Source organism: Pristis pectinata, chromosome 15, assembly GCF_009764475.1.
Source record: "Pristis pectinata isolate sPriPec2 chromosome 15, sPriPec2.1.pri, whole genome shotgun sequence".
Classification (NCBI taxonomy): Eukaryota; Metazoa; Chordata; class Chondrichthyes; order Rhinopristiformes; family Pristidae; genus Pristis; species Pristis pectinata.
This window is the reverse complement of record NC_067419.1, coordinates 5869015-5885027: the sequence shown is the minus strand read 5'-3', so window position 1 is coordinate 5885027 and position 16013 is coordinate 5869015. Positions and strand designations below refer to the sequence as shown.

The 16013-nt window shown below is 49.4% G+C and overlaps 1 protein-coding gene across 1 annotated transcript in view; it reads right to left on the bottom strand.

Moving 5' to 3' along the window:
• Nucleotides 1–16013, bottom strand: part of LOC127578530 (cytidine and dCMP deaminase domain-containing protein 1-like) — a 37513-nt gene that overhangs the window by 10777 nt on the left and 10723 nt on the right. Inside the window, exons 4-6 of the mRNA XM_052030670.1 lie at nucleotides 12152–12207; nucleotides 11514–11638; nucleotides 353–515 (exon numbers count right to left, since the gene is read on the bottom strand). Coding sequence (XP_051886630.1) covers nucleotides 353–515; nucleotides 11514–11638; nucleotides 12152–12207 — 344 coding nt within the window. The remainder of the gene's footprint in view (nucleotides 1–352; nucleotides 516–11513; nucleotides 11639–12151; nucleotides 12208–16013) is intronic.

Below are 16013 nucleotides of genomic sequence, written 5' to 3'. Positions count from 1 at the left end.
GGGAAAGAGATGGGATTCAAACTCGTGGACTTCAGTGGAACCGTAGTGGCTTCATGACCTTTCTCGTGCATGAGTGGGCAAAGTAAAAACGGCTTCTTCCACGGAGCTGCCCGTATTTTCTGCTGAATTGCGAGTGTTTTTTTACTGACTGTTTGAGGACATTGAGCAGTGCTGCTGTGTTCCAGTGTAAGGGGTAAAAGTCGGGAGCAGGTGCAGTTTGGGAGATGGAAGGAGAGAGCTGAGAGCGGAGGGCAGGGGAGGGGAAAGGGGATCACTGAGTAAATCACAGGTTCTTTAATGAGTGTTTGAAGGTTGCTGTGTGTTTGATTTTCCTGTTCCCATAGGCACTTACCATCCAACAAGTTGTGCCCTGTGGAGGTGGGTGCAAAGTTTTCTCTTTGGGCTTCACACAAACGATCTTTGTGATGCCTCCAACTGCTGTTATTAAATCCATGCACTGGGGGCAGGGGTAGTTGCTGGTGTACAGGGTTGCTTCTTTCAGATCCTGTTTATATCTGTTGAAAAAACACAGAAAATGTTCTCACTTCAGGCAGAGCACAATAAGCACAGGAGGAACATAGGCAGAGACTCAAACTGAGTCAAGCACCAGCTCCTCTCTGCACTGATCGTAGCAACTCAGCCACTGTGTGACAGCACTGCACATGCCTCAGGCATCGGGTCATGCAGCACGGAACAGACCCTTCGGCCCAACTCACCCATGCTGACCAAGGTGCCTTCCTGAGTTAGTCCCATTTTTCTGCATTTGGCCCATATCCCCCAAAACCTTTCCTATCCTGGAACTTATCCAAATGTCTTTTAAATGTAATTGTACCCACCTCTACCACTTCATCTGGCAGCTCGTTCCATATACCCACCACCCTCTGTGTGGAAAACCTGCCCCTCAGATCCCATTTAAGTCTTTCCCCTCTCACCCTAAACCTATGCCCTCTAGTTTAAGAGCCCCCTACCCTGGGAAAAGATTCCACCTTATCTACACCTGTCATGATTTTATAAACCGCTACAAGGTCACCCCTCAGCCTCCCATGCTCCAGGGAAAACAGTCCCAGCCTATCCGATCTCTCCTTATAAATCAAGCCCTCCAGTCCAGTAAAATCCCAGTGAATCTCTTCTGCATCCTCTCGAGCTTAGTCACCTTCTTTCATAGTGTGGCGACCAGAGTTGTACACAGAACTCCGTGTGGTCTCACCAACGCCCTATGTATGTCGCCCCTCTGAGGGATTGCAAAAGCGGTTGCTTTCTCTGATTGTGAGTCACGGGGAGGGGAGTTTCTCCTCAGCACCTCCCTCTAGCACACTAGTGAGTTTCCCAAACAAATGTGGGGTCCGGTGAGGCCCCTCCTCTGCCTTGTTTGGATGTTGCTTTGCGGAATCTGTCAGGGAGGATGTGGGAACCGGTGGGAGAGTGGGGGGGTTGATGATCACAGGCTGCATGGGCCCTCAGGTCAAAGTTTCCTGAACGAGCTTGCTGCCTCTGCAGACGGTCGTGTGGGGGTGGAGGAGTGCCTGTGGCCAATTCCTTCTGTCCCCGATGACCAGTTTTTACAGATGCACCACAGAATGCATTGCGGCTTGGTATCCGGTCTTGGTAAGCTGCAACTGCTCTCACCGAGACCGCAAGAAATTGCAGAGAGTCGTGGACACAGCCCAGTCCATCACGCAAACCAGTCTCCCCTCCATAGACTCTGTCTACACTTCCCGCTGCCTTGGGAAAGCAGCCGACATCATCAAGGGCCCATCTCACCCCGGTCATTCTCTCTTCTCCCCCCACCCGTCAGGCAGAAGATACAAAAGCTGGAGAACACGAACCACCAGACTCAAGGACAGCTTCTATCCCGCTGTTATCAGACTCTTGAACGGACCTCTCATGTGCTAAAAGATGAACTCTTGATCTCCCAGTCTACCTCACTGTGGCCCTTGCACTTTATTTGTCTGCCTGCACTGCACTTCCTCCGTAACTGTAACACCATATTCTACATTCTGTTTTCTTTTTACTACCTCGATGTACTTATGTGTGGAATGATCTGTCTGGGTGGCACGCATACAAAAGCTTTTCACAACATCTTGGCACATGTGACAATAATAACCAATAGCAGTGCCATAACTACAGCACAAATGAGGCCATGTTCTTTGGCAATTGGTGTGACTGGTCCTCCGTTCCTTTCAATGATAGGTCCGATTACCTGGAGCAGCCGGGAATATGGTTCGGAGGAGCCGGGACAAACAGCAAACACTGTTGGGGACGGGGAAGTACCAACTGACCTGTGTCACTCTCAGTCGACCACAAACTCTACACTGGTCTGGAAGATTACCTTTATTAGGGTTTTTAGGTGTAAGGGTTAGTTCTTGTTAGGGTTTTTAGTGTAAGGGTTAGATTTTTATACGTTTTTTCTAAGTAGTCAAGTGGGGGCTGGACTGCGCAGGCGCGGCGCGGGCAGCTTAAAAAGGAGAGAGAAAAAAAACTTCGGAGGACTTGGGCTTCGGTTCGGAGGACTTCGGAGCAGCTAAGTGTTTTCTCTGTTTATCACTTTTATTAGGGTTTTTAGGTGAAGGGTTAGTTTTTGTTAAGGTTTTTAGTGTAAGGGTTAGATTTTTATAAGTTTTTTCTAAGTAGTCGAGTGGGGGCTGGACTGTGCAGGCGCGGCGCGGGCAGCTTAAAAAGGAAACAGCCTATAGAGCGGGCAGCGGAGTGAGTGGCAGCAGAGTGTTCTGGGCTTTGGCTCAAGGGGCTTCGGCGTGAAGGGGCAAGGAGGGTAAGTAGCTGGTAAGTAGGTAAAGGCAAGGTTTACCTGTTGTTCATTATAGATTTGTAGGTGGGACTAACTAGGGAAAAAAGAAAGGTAGTCAGATGGAGGACATGGTGGTGTGCTGCAGCTGTTTGATGTGGGAACTCATGGACCTTGCTGTGGTCCACGATAGCCACATCTGCAGTAAGTGCTTGAGGCTGGACGAACATTGGCTCAGAGTTGATGAGCTGGAGTCGCAGCTACAAACACTGCGCAGCATAAGGGAGGGAGAGAGTTATGTAGACACGGTGCATCAGGTGACAGTCACCCCCCTTAGGGTAGGTACATCTGAGGTTCAGGAGGCAGATAGAATGGTGACTGTCAGGGGAGGGAAGAGGAAGAAGAAGTCAGGCAGGCAGACAGAGCAGAGAACCCCGGAGGCTGTTCCCCTCAGTAACAAGTTTTCTGCCTTGGAAGCTGTTGAGGGGGATGACCTGCAGGGACCTAGCTGCAGTTACCAGGTCTCTGGCACTGGGACTGGTACTGCTGCTCAGAAGGGAAGGGTGGGAAAGAGACATGTGGTAGTGATAGGGGACTCGATAGTCAGGGAAACAGACAGGAGGTTCTGTGGCAGTGAGCATGAATCCCGGATGGTATGTTGCCTCCCAGGTGCCAGGGTCCGGGATGTCACTGATCGGGTCCACAGAATTCTTGAGTGGGAGGGAGAGCAGCCAGAAGTTGTGGTCCATATTGGCACCAACGACATAGGTAGGAAGGGGGATGAGGTCCTGAAGAGTGAGTTCAGGGAGCTAGGCAGAAAATTGAGGAACAGGACCTCAAGGGTAGCAATCTCGGGATTGCTGCCAGTGCCACGTGATAGTGAAGGTAGGAATAGGAGGAGGTGGCAGATAAATGCATGGCTGAGAAGTTGGTGCAGGAGGGAGGGTTTTAGATTTCTGGATCATTGGGATCTCTTCTCGGGAAGGTGGGACCTGTACAGAGAGGACGGGTTACACCCGACCAGAAGGGGGCCAATATCCTTGTGGCTAGGTTTGCTAGGGTGGTTCGGGAGGGTTTAAACTAGTTTGTGAGGGGGAAGGGAACCGGAGGAGTAGGTCAGAGGAAGAAGGGGATGGGGAAAAGTTAGTTCAAATAGGTAGTGAGGCTTTGGGGAAGGAGAAGCAGAATACAGGCTATAAAAGTAGTAAGGTAGATGGACTGAAGTGTGTTTACTTAAATGCAAGAAGTGTCAGGAATAAGGGGGATGAACTGAGGGCTTGGATAAGTATGGGGGACTATGATATCGTGGCTATTACTGAGACGTGGCTGACGTCAGGAGAGGAGTGGATATTGAATATTCCTGGTTTTCGGTGTTTTAAGAAGGATAGGGAAGGGGGGAGAAGAGGGGGAGGGGTGGCGATACTGGTCAGGGACACTGTTACGGCTGTGGAAAAGATGAATGTTGTAGAAGGATCATCTCTAGAGTCCGTATGGGTGGAATTAAGGAACAAGAAAGGAGCAGTTACTCTACTAGGAGTATTCTATAGGCCCCCCGGTAGCAGTAGAGATATAGAGGAGCAGATTGGCAGGCAGTGTTTGGAGAGAAGCAAAAATAACAGCGTTGTTATAATGGGAGACTTCAACTTCCCAGATATAGACTGGAACCTGCTTAGTGCCAAAGGTTTAGATGGGACGGAATTTGTCAAATGTGTCCAGGAGGGATTCCTGATGCAGTATGTTGACAGGCCGACTAGAGGGAATGCCATGTTAGATCTAGTTTTAGGAAATGAACCGGGACAGGTGAAGGATCTATTGGTGGGTGAGCATTTGGGGGACAGTGACCATTGCTCCATAACCTTTAAAATTGTCATGGACAGGGACAGGTGCAGAGAGGACAAGAGGTTTTTCAATTGGGGAAGGGTGAACTACGAGGCTATAAGGAGAAAACTTGGGAGTGTAAATTGGGATGTCCTTTTTGAAGGAAAATGTACCATGGAGATGTGGTCAATGTTCAGGGATCTTATGCAGGATGTTAGGGATAAATATGTCCTGGTGAGGCAGAGAAGGAATGGCGGGGTGAAGGAACCGTGGGTGACGAGAGAGGTGGAACGACTTGTTAGGGAGAAGAAGGTAACATACGTGAAGTATAAGCAGCAAGGTTCAGACAGGGCCCATGAGGAATATAGGGTAGCGAGGAAGGAACTTAAGAAAGGGCTGAGGAGAGCTAGAAGGGGACATGAAAAGGCTTTGACTAGTAGGGTTAAGGAAAATCCCAAGGCCTTTTTCAAGTACGCGAAGGGTAGGAGGATGGCTAGGGTAAAGGTAGGTCCGATTAAGGACAAAGGTGGGAGAATTTGCTTGGAGGCGGCGGAAGTGGGAGAAGTTCTCAATGAGTACTTCTCTTCGGTATTCACCAGGGAGAGGGGTCTTGATGATGCGGAAGGGAGTGCTGGTAGGGGTAATGTTCTCAAGGTTGTAGATATCAAGATAGAGGATGTATTGAGGTTGTTAAATAATATTAAGACGGATAAATCTCCGGGGCCTGACGGGATTTTCCCCAGGCTGCTTCGAGAGGCTAGGGAGGAGATTGTTGAACCGCTGGTAAGGATCTTTGAATCCTCGTTGTCCACGGGGATGGTGCCGGAGGATTGGAGGGTTGCGAATGTTGTCCCCTTGTTCAATAAAGGTAATAGGGATAGGCCAGGGAATTATAGACCGGTGAGTCTCACGTCTGTGGTGGGTAAGCTGTTAGAAAGGATTCTAAGGGATAGGATTTATGAACACCTTGAGAATCATGGACTGATTAGGGACAGCCAGCATGGCTTTGTGAAGGGAAGATCTTGCCTCACAAGCCTGATAGAGTTCTTTGAGCAAGTGACCAGGAAGATTGATGAGGGCAGTGTGGTGGATGTGGTTTACATGGATTTTAGTAAGGCATTTGATAAGGTTCCTCACGGTAGGCTTCTTCAGAAGGTCAGAGGCCAAGGGATCCTAGGAAGCTTGGCTGTATGGATTAGGAATTGGCTTGCATGTAGAAAGCAGAGGGTTGTGGTGGAAGGAGTGCCCTCGGATTGGAAGGCAGTGACTAGTGGTGTCCCGCAGGGATCGGTTCTGGGACCTCTACTTTTTGTGATATTTATAGATGACTTAGATGAGGGGGTGGAGGGCTGGGTTAGTAAGTTTGCAGACGACACTAAGATAGGCAGTGTTGTGGATAGTGTGGAGGGCTGTCGGAGCTTACAGAGGGATATTGATAGGATGCAGAGCTGGGCTGACAAGTGGCAGATGGAGTTCAGTCCGGAGAAGTGTGAGGTGGTACACTTTGGAAGGACTAACTCCAGGGCAGAGTACTGGGTGAATGGCAAGGTACTTGGCAGTGTGGAGGAGCAGAGGGATCTGGGGGTTCATATTCACAGTTCATTGAAAGTTGCCTCACAGGTGGAAAGAGCAGTTAAGAAGGCCAATGGGATGTTGGCTTTCATAAGTCGCGGGATTGAGTTTAAGAGCCGCGAGGTGATGATGCAGCTTTACAAAACTCTAGTTAGACCACACTTAGAGTATTGTGTTCAGTTCTGGTCACCTCATTATAGGAAGGATGTGGAGGCATTGGAGAGGGTGCAGAGGAGATTTACCAGGATGCTGCCTGGATTGGAGAGTATTGAATATGAGGAGAGGCTTAAGGTGCTAGGGCTTTATTCACTGGAAAGGAGGAGGATGAGAGGAGACATGATAGAGGTATATAAAATACCGAGAGGAATAGATAGAGTAGACAGTCAGCGCCTCCTTCCCAGGGCACCAATGCTCAAGACGAGAGGTCATGGCTTTAAGGTTATGGGTGGGAGGTTCAGGGGAGATTTTTCACCTAGAGAGTGGTTGGTGCATGGAATGCACTGCCTGGGGTGGTGGTGGAGGCAGATACATTGAACAGGTTCAAGAGCTTGTTGGATAGGCATATGGAGGAGTGTGGGATGGGGGGATATGCGGGAGGAAGGGGTTAGGTAGTGTGAGGGTGGTTTGATGGACGGCACAACATGGTGGGCCGAAGGGCCTGTTTTGTGCTGTATGGTTCTAGGGTTCTATTAAGGCACATGGGATCCATGGAGACTTGGTAGATTGGATTCAAGGTTGGCTCGGCTGTAGAAAACAGAGGGTAGTGGTGGAGGGGCGTTTCTCTGACTGGGGTCTGTGACCAGTGGTGTTCCTAGGTGTCAGTACTGGGACCTCTGTTGTCTGTGATATATATTAATGATCTGGATGGAAGTGTAAGTCGTCTGATTGGTAACTTTGCAGACAACACGAAAATCGGTGGAGCAGTGGACAGTGAGCAAGATTGTCAAAGGATACAGCAGGATATCGACCAGTTACAGAAATGGGCAAAGAAATGGTAGTTGAAGGTTCATTCGGACAAGTGTGAGATGTTGCACTTTGGAAGGTTGATTGCAATAGGAAGGTATTGAATAAATGGCAAGAACTTTCGGGCATTGATTTGTAGAGGGATCTTGGTGTCCATAGCTCCCTGAAAGCGACAATGCATGTGGATAGGGTGGTAAAGAAGGTGTACGGCGTGCTTGCCTTCACTGGCCGGGGCATTGAGTATAAGAGTTGGCAGCTCATGTTGCGGCTGTATAAACTTCAGTCAGGCCACATTTTGAGTCTTGTGTACAGTTCTGGTCTCCCTGTTACAGGAAGGATGTAGAGACTTTGGAGAGGGTGCAGAAGAGGTTCAGCAGGACATTGTCCGATTAGGGAGTATTAGCTACAAGGAGAGGTTGGACAAACTTGTATTGTCTTCTCTGGGCTTTGAAGGCTGAGGGGCTGATAGAAGTTTATGAAATTATGAGAGGCATCGATAGGGTAGATAGACAGAGTCTTTCTCCCCAGGGTGAAAATATCAAATACCAGAGGGCATCTTTAAGGTGGTGGGGGGGTGAAGTTTAAAGGAGGTTTATGTGATGTGTTCTTTCACACAGAGAGCGGTAGGTGCCTGGAATGTGCTGCCTGGAGAGGTGATGGAAGCAGGTACGATAGCTACGTTTGAGGCATTGAGACAGGCACATGAACAGGCAGGGAGTGGAGGGATACGGACCATGTGCGGACAGGTGGGATTGGTGTAGTTTGGCATCACGGTCGGCACAGACTGGTGACTGGTGGCAGCACTGTCGAGAAGCAACCTGGTACAGGGCCCACTTGTCCCAGGACAGGTGCCCATGCCAGAGGGATCTTACACCCCCTGCACCGTTCCTTCACCGATACACTCATTTACTCCATTCTCCTATTTCTAAATTCACTGGGCACAGCACCGACAGGAATCCAGGTGTTACAAAGTCCTGCTTTTTAATCTCATCCCCCTGACAAATTGTAATAGATTTCTGTATGTATGTAAAAATCAGTTAACAAAGTGAACTTGGGCCTTGTGGAGAGTGAGGCTGGGGAATTAATAATGGAAAACCAGGAGATGGCAGATGAACCAGACAGATCTTCACTGTGAATTATACGTCGGCACCTTGACCGGAAGGTGGGGCTGCTGCCTCACAGCACAAGAGATTGGGGGGGGGGGGGTGGGTGGTGGTCTCCAGTACCCTCCCACATCCCAAAGACATACGGCTCGGTAGGTCAATCAGCCGCTGTGAACTGCCTCGGTGAGAGGAGAGAGAATGAGTTGTAGGGAAATAAGTTGGGGGAATGGGATTGATGGGATTCCGTTCTGAGCCAGCATACACTTGCTGGACGGAATGGCCTCCTTCTGTGTGTAAGAAGAAAGCACTGAGCAGATTGTTGTAGCAGTGAGTGACAGGAATCCAGGTCCCGAGGGACTTCCCCCGGGGTCTCAAATGAATTGGAACTGGTTCATTATTGTCACTTGTACCGAGGTGCAGTGAAAAACTTATCTTGTATACCGATCGTACAGATCAATTCATTACACAGTGCATTGAGGTAGTACAGGGTAAAACAATACAGAATGCAGAGTGAAGAGTCACAACTACAGAGAAAGTGCAGTGCAGGCAGACAGTAAGGTGCAAGGTCATAACGAGGTGGATTGTGAGGTCAAGAGTCCACCTTATTGTACTGGGGAACCGTTCAATAGTCTTATCACAGCGGGATAGAAGCTGCCCTTGAGCATGGTGGTAGGTGCTTTCAGGCTTTTGCATCTTCAGCCAGATGGGAGAGGGGTGAAGAGAGAATGTCCGGGGTGGGTGTGGTCTTTGATTATCCCGGCTGTTTTACTGAGACGGCTTCACCAATATTAGTTTTAATTTTCTGCAATTTTCTAGATTCGGAGGTGGGGGGAAGTAGCAAATAAAATGGAAGATGGGATTGGTACAGGTGGGTGCCCACTGGTCAGTGTGGACATGGTGGGTCGATCGGTCTGTGCTTGTGCTGTGTGGTCAGTGTGGACATGGTGGGCCGATCGGTCTGTGCCTGTGCTGTGTGGTCAGTGTGGACATGGTGGGCCGATCGGTCTGTGTCTGTGACGTGTGGTCAGTGTGGACATGGTGGGCCGATCGGTCTGTGTCTGTGACGTGTGGTCAGTGTGGACATGGTGGGCCGATCGGTCTGTGTCTGTGACGTGTGGTCAGTGTGGACATGGTGGGCCGATCGGTCTGTGTCTGTGTGACTACATGACTTGAGAGTTCCTTCATTCAGCAAAAGAGGGAGAGAGACAGAAAGTGGGTAACTCCAGGCCAGTTCACTTAACATCCGTCAGAGGGAAAATGGTAGAAGCTGTGAGGAAAGGTGTTAGAACAAAGCACAGAGATAAAATTCAAGGCAATCAACATGGTTTTGTGAAAGGGAAATCAAGTTTGACCAACTTATTGGAGTTTGTTGAAGACGTGACGTGCTGTGGATCCAGGGGAGCTGGAAGAGGTACCACACTTAGACTTCCAGAAGGCACTCGACAGAGGGTCACTGGAAGGTCACTGTGGAAAGTGAAAGCTGCTGCCATGGGAGGTCACAGGTGAGTGTGGGGAGAACAGGGGTCGGCATTGCCAGGTTGTTTCCTGGTTGGCAAATGTAAGGAGTGGTATGTGACAGCGATCGGTGCTGGGGCCTCCGCTCATTACAGAGGGCATTTAAAGAAGGTTGCTTTCACCTTGAAAGTGGTTGAAGTTTGGGACGTACAGCCTGAAGGGGAGGAGAGGTGATCTCACAACGTTCGAGAAGAACAGGGAATCTCCGACAATCCGCTCTCCGATGATTCGGAAATCCTAATGGTTTAGCATCTGGCTCAGGTGAAAGGAGGGAATGAGGCAAATGGACAGATCCAGTGGCCCAAACTGCTGCAACTTGAAAGGCACCAGTGATGACCCAGAAGTTTGTTGTGCTCCCCACCCACTCACTGGGGCCCTGGTCCCCCCCTTCTCCCCACCGTCTCACCGGGGCCCTGGCTCCCCCTCTCCCCACCCACTCACAGGGGCCCTGGTTCCCCATCTCCCCACCCACTCACAGGGGCCCTGGTTCCCCCTCTCCCTCCCCACTCACCGGGGCCCTGGTTCCCCCTCTCCCTCCCCACTCACCGGGGCCCTGGTTCCCCCTCTCCCTCCCCACTCACCGGGGCCTTGGCTCCCCCTCTCCCTCCCCACTCACTGGGGCCCTGGTTCCCCCCCTCCCTCTCCACTCTCCTGATTCCATTGGCCACACTCCATTGAAAACGGGGCCTTGTTTCCCACACTCCCTTTAAACCAAGTGGTTACTGGAAAATTTAGCATTCCAGTGTGTTACATCAATGGTTGACTTCAGGAAGGGGAAGCAGGGTGAACATGCACCAGTCTACATTGGGGGATGGGCGGTAGAGAGAGTCAGCAGCTATAAATTCCTGGGCGTTAACATATTGGATGCCATGTCCTGGGCCCAGCACGTAGATGCGATAACAAGGAAGGCGTGCCAGCCCCTTTACATTGTTAGGAGGTTAAGGAGGTTCGGCTTGTCCCTGAACACTCCAACAAACTTCTACAGATGTACTGTTGGAAGTACCCTGACTGGTTGGATCATGGTCTGCTACGGCAATTCCAATGCACAGGAATGTAAGAAGCTGCAGAGAGTAGTGGACTCTGCCCAGTACATCACGGGCACACACCTCCCCATCATCAGTGGTATCTACAGGAGGTGCTGCCTCAAGAAGGCAACATCCAGCATCCCCACCCTCCGGGCCATGCCATCTTCACGCAGCTACCATCGGGCAGGAGGTACGGAAGCCTGAAGTCCCACATCACCAGGTTCAAGAACAGCTACTTCCCTTCATCCATTCGGTTCTTGGACCAACCGGCACAACCCTAGTCACTACAGTTTAGCAACACTATGACTACTTTGACCACTTTGCCCTGCAATGGACTTTGCTTTTTTTTTCTAATTGTGTTTTGTCTTGTATAATTTTGCATAATTTATGTTTAATTTATGCTTTTCTTGTGAATCTTGTGTCTCTAATGCTCTGTGCCTGTGATGCTGCTGCAAGTTATTCATAGCACCTGTGCACACACGTACTTGTCCATACGGAAACTCGACTTTGACCAAAGAAAAAGCAAAGTCAATGTGATGGAGCTTTAACATCTGATTATCTGGAAAATCTGCCACTCTGGCACCACTGGAGACTCGGGTGTGCCAGGTTAAAGGAGCCTTTCTCTTATTCAGAGGAGTGCCTGAAATGCCAGGGCAGAGAAGGCGACCGGCAGAGTGCGGGGATAGGGGATTAGTGTGCAAGGGCGCCAGATAGCTAGCACAGACACTGTGGGCCGAAGGGTCTGCCTCCTACGCTGTTGACTTTATGACTCACCTGAAATAGAGAGCGTTAGCCTCTGCGCAGATGAGCAGGTTTTCGGTCTTCCCTGAATGCTGGGGACTCTGAAGATAGTGGCTGTGGAGATTCCCTTTTGGAAAACCGTTGTAGCCCACTCCTACCTGCAGGACGATCATGGTTAGAACCGTTCCGGGACAAGAGGAGGCCATCCCACTTCCGGTAGACTCATCCAGCTGGCACCATTGCCCACTCCTCCCCTGTATCCCTCCAATACTTTCCCTCTGGAGGCCCCGATCAACTCCAGATCCACCCCCACCACCACCCCCATCCCCATCTCCACCACCCCCATCCCCATCTCCAGCACCCCCACCTCCACCTCCACCCCCACCCCCACCTTCACCTCCACCCCCACCTTCACCCCCAACACCTCCACACCCACCCCCTCTGCCTCCACCACCTCCACCTCCAGCCCCACCTCCACCTCTACCCCCACCCCCACCTCCACCACCTTCAACTCTACCTTCACCCCCACCTCCACCTCCACCACCTCTACCTCCACCTGTAGTTTAGCCAATGAGACCAAATCCTCCTTGTCAGAGAAGGAAGGTACTCTGTACGTCAGAGGAAGGTGTAATTTTCCAAATGAGCAAAACAAATTCACATGAAGTACTCACAAAGCAATCGTCCTGGCAGATCAATGCTCCTACTCCAATAGCTTGGCCAGGATTATCTGAAACATAGAATTATTGGAGACTGTGACTCAGGGCTCTACAGCCGAATGTCTCCGAAGCCACCAGACCTCTGGATGCCCGGAAGCCACAGCTGTGCTTGGGTCTGTGGGAGCCCTGACTTCCCAGGTGGGCTCGCAGACCCCGGGGTGCAGGACAAGCCTTTTTGCCGGGCCACAGACACCTGGAAGACCACCCCAGGAACACTGCAAGCACAAACCTGGTGGGCACCAGTGTTCTGCTGGGAGGGCCAGTTTGACAATGCAAAACTCTTTGGTGGGTCACCAATGAGGTCATAAAGCCACAGCGCAGACACAGGCCCTTCTGCCCATCCCATCCATGCTGACCCACCTGTACCAATGCCAATTTACCGGCACTTGATCCCTAGCCTTCGATGCCTTGGCAGTCCAAGTGCTCGAGATTCTTAAATGTTGTGAGAGTCTTTCCCTCCACCACCTGCAGGCAGTGCGTCCAAGCTTCCAACCACCCTCCGGGCGAAAAGAATCTGCTGCAAGGCGTACATCGGGTGAATGCACACAGTCTTTGTTCCCAGGGAAAGGGAATCAAACACTAGAAGGCATAGGTTTAAGGTCAGAAGGGAAAGATTTAACAGGGACCTGAGGGGCAACTTGTTCACGGAGAGGGTGGTGGGTAAATGGAACGAGCTGCCAGAGGCAGTGGTTGAGGCAGGTACAATTACAAAAGACATTTGGACAGTTACATGGATAGAAAAGGTTTAGAGGGATATGGGTCAAATGCAGGCAAATGGGACATGCTCAGGAAGAAACCTTGGTCAGCATGGACATGTTGGGCCGAAGGGCCTGCTTCTGTGCTGTATATCTCTTGACTCTATGTCTACCACTGCAGAGGTAGTACTACTGGTAATGATCACCATCACTGCATAGTTACGTTAAACCAGAGAAATTAACTAATTATCTTTGATATTTGATCAAACCCTGGTGGGGTATCCAGTACAGGTCTGGGGTTGCCAAATTATCAAATAGATCCACAGGTATTGAAAAGGAGAAACTGACTTAAAAGAAGCATCAATCATGGAATTGAATTTAGGAGCCAAGAGGTATTGTTGCAACTATATAGGACCCTGGTCAGACCCCACTTGGAGTACTGTGCTCAGTTCTGGTCGCCTCACTACAGGAAGGATGTGGAAGCTACGGAAAAGGTGCAGAGGAGATTTACAAAGATGCTGCCTGAAATGCAGAGCATGCCTTATGAAAGCAGGTTGAGGGAACTTGGCCTTTTCTCCTTGGAGTGACGGAGGATGAGGGGTGACCTGATAGAGGTGCATAACATGATAAGAGGCATTGATTGTGTGGATAGTCAGAGGCTTTTTCCCAGGGCTGAAATGGTTGCCACAAGAGGACACAGGTTTAAGGTGCTGGGGAGTAGGTACAGAGGAGATGTCAGGGATAAGTTTTTTACTCAGAGAGTGGTGAGTGCATGGAATGGGCTGCCGGCAACGGTGGTGGAGGCGGATACGATAGGGTCGTTTAAGAGACTTTTGGATAGGTACATGGAGCTGAGAAAAATAGAGGGCTATGGGTAAGCCTAGTAATTTCTAAGGTAGGGACATGTTCTGCACAACTTTGTGGGCTGAAGGGCCTGAATTGTGCTGTAGGTCTTCTACGTTTCTAAACTGACTCACATATATAAAAAAACTGACTTGGAAACATGGTTAAAAGTCTTCCTACATTAACAAGCCACTGGAAAGGTTCTAAGAAGTCTTTGTAAGCTCACAAGATATTTAAGATCTGTTACAGCCACATGGAAGTCTTCCATTAAAACCTTCCCCAGTGACAGGGAAGAATTGAATGCACTTCCTCAGCCTGGTGAGTTAACTTTGCAACTAGCGACCAATTTAGTTCACAGCCCTGTTAATTTCAGTGCTGGTTATATTGTCAGGGACTCTGCCATTGCAGCCTTTAGCTAAATTGCAGCAGCAACTTCCAGATTAAACTTCTTTGCATAAAAAATTCAAAGTTGCTGCAATTTTCAGTGTTCTAACAGTGAACACCAGCAGTTTTACCATCATTACCACCACAAATTGGTACGGGTGGTTAACAAGGTGTGCTGAATTAAATGAGAGGCAGAGCTTCCCTTCTGACGCTTTTATCTTGTGGAATTACATAAAGTTGAAATAAAAAAGGACTGAACAAAGGTCCCAGACGTCCAACTCACTTGGCAACCCCAAGGAAAGTGAATAAAACAAAAACCAATGTATCATGTGAAATGAAAACAGAAAATGCTGGGGATTCTCAGCAGGTCGAGCAGCACCTCTGGAGAGGGAAACAGAGTCAACGTTTCAGGCCGATGATCCTTCTTCTCGCTGGATAAATGTAAGTCATTAAGGTTCAGGTAAAGGAGGAAGGAGAGGAGAGGACCTGTGAAAGGAGAGTCATACAGTCGTACAGCACAGAAACGGGCCCTCTGGCCCACATATCCATCCTGACTTTTTGCCCAACTACACTAATCCCACTTGCCCACATGCCTTCTATGCCTTGCCTACTTGAGCATCTGTCTAAATGTCTCCTTAAGTGTAGTGATTATATCTGATTCCACTACCTCCTCTGCCATTGAGCTCCAGGTATCAATAACTTACCCCTCAGATCCCTTTAAAAAGTCCTTCCTCTCTTCTTAAATCTAAGCCCTTCTGTTTTCAATCCCACTGCCATGGAAAAAGATTTTGACGATCTACCCTGTCATAATCATATATACTTCCATCAGCTCACCCCTCAGCCTCCTTCGCTCCGGGGAAAGCAAGCCCAGCCTGTCCAATCTCTCCCCGTAACTAAAGTCTTCCAATCCAGGCAACACCCTGGGGAATCTGCTCTGCAGTAGAGATGGTAAAAGATGGAGCAAGAGGTGAAGGCACAATGAAGAACCTGGAGAAGGTGTAAGTTGGGGGTTGCTGAATTTATTGCCTGAAATTTGATTTTTCCTCCCTGTCCCCTCTCTCTGCAACAAAGTTTGTCTGGAACTTTTGGGGAAACGTCATCAACCTGAAACATCAACCCTGTTTCTCTTTCCACAGATGCTACCTGACCTGCTCAGGATTTCCAGCAGTTTCTGTTCTTATTGCAAATTTCCAGCACATCGAGGGTGTCCCTTTTGCAATGTACTGTGAGTTTCCCAGGTCCAGCATCAACAATCTACTCAATGGGCACACACAGACTTCCATAGGCAGGAATGGAGGGGAAGTCAACTTTTCCTTACCAGTTCATGCAGTCAGAAGGAAGCACAGCTGCAGGGCATGTATATATTTCCTCTTCTCAATTTCCTCAGGTTCACTGGGTTGTCCCGCTTCTGCATTTTCAAAACTTCCATCAGAGCTGTTTATCAGCGCTCTGTAGCAATCATATGCATTTTGTACCTGGTTCATGAACATGGCCTTGTAATCTTTCTCTTTAATATGCAACAAATCCAGAGCTTCCAGGATGTTTGCCATTACCTCTTCAGGCAAGTTAAAGATTGACCTGCATTCTATGGGGTCTGTTGTTGGTATCACTTTTGTTTTTGGTGAAATCTTCCTCTGAACGGTATCTAAGTCCACTATCGGGATGTACATGTCACAAATGACTCTAGCCTCAAGAAAGAGCTGACTAACACTGGTGATGTCAGCCCTAACCTCTGGTTTCTCCTCTTCCAGTCGTTCCAGGTTAGGCCAATAGCAAACGTGATGAACACCACCTGATGGAAGAGAGATTACCTCGGGGTTAAACACGAATTCCAGGGTTCAATACGCAAGTGTTGAGAAGTCGATGAGCCCAAACACCGATAAATACTAAGGACA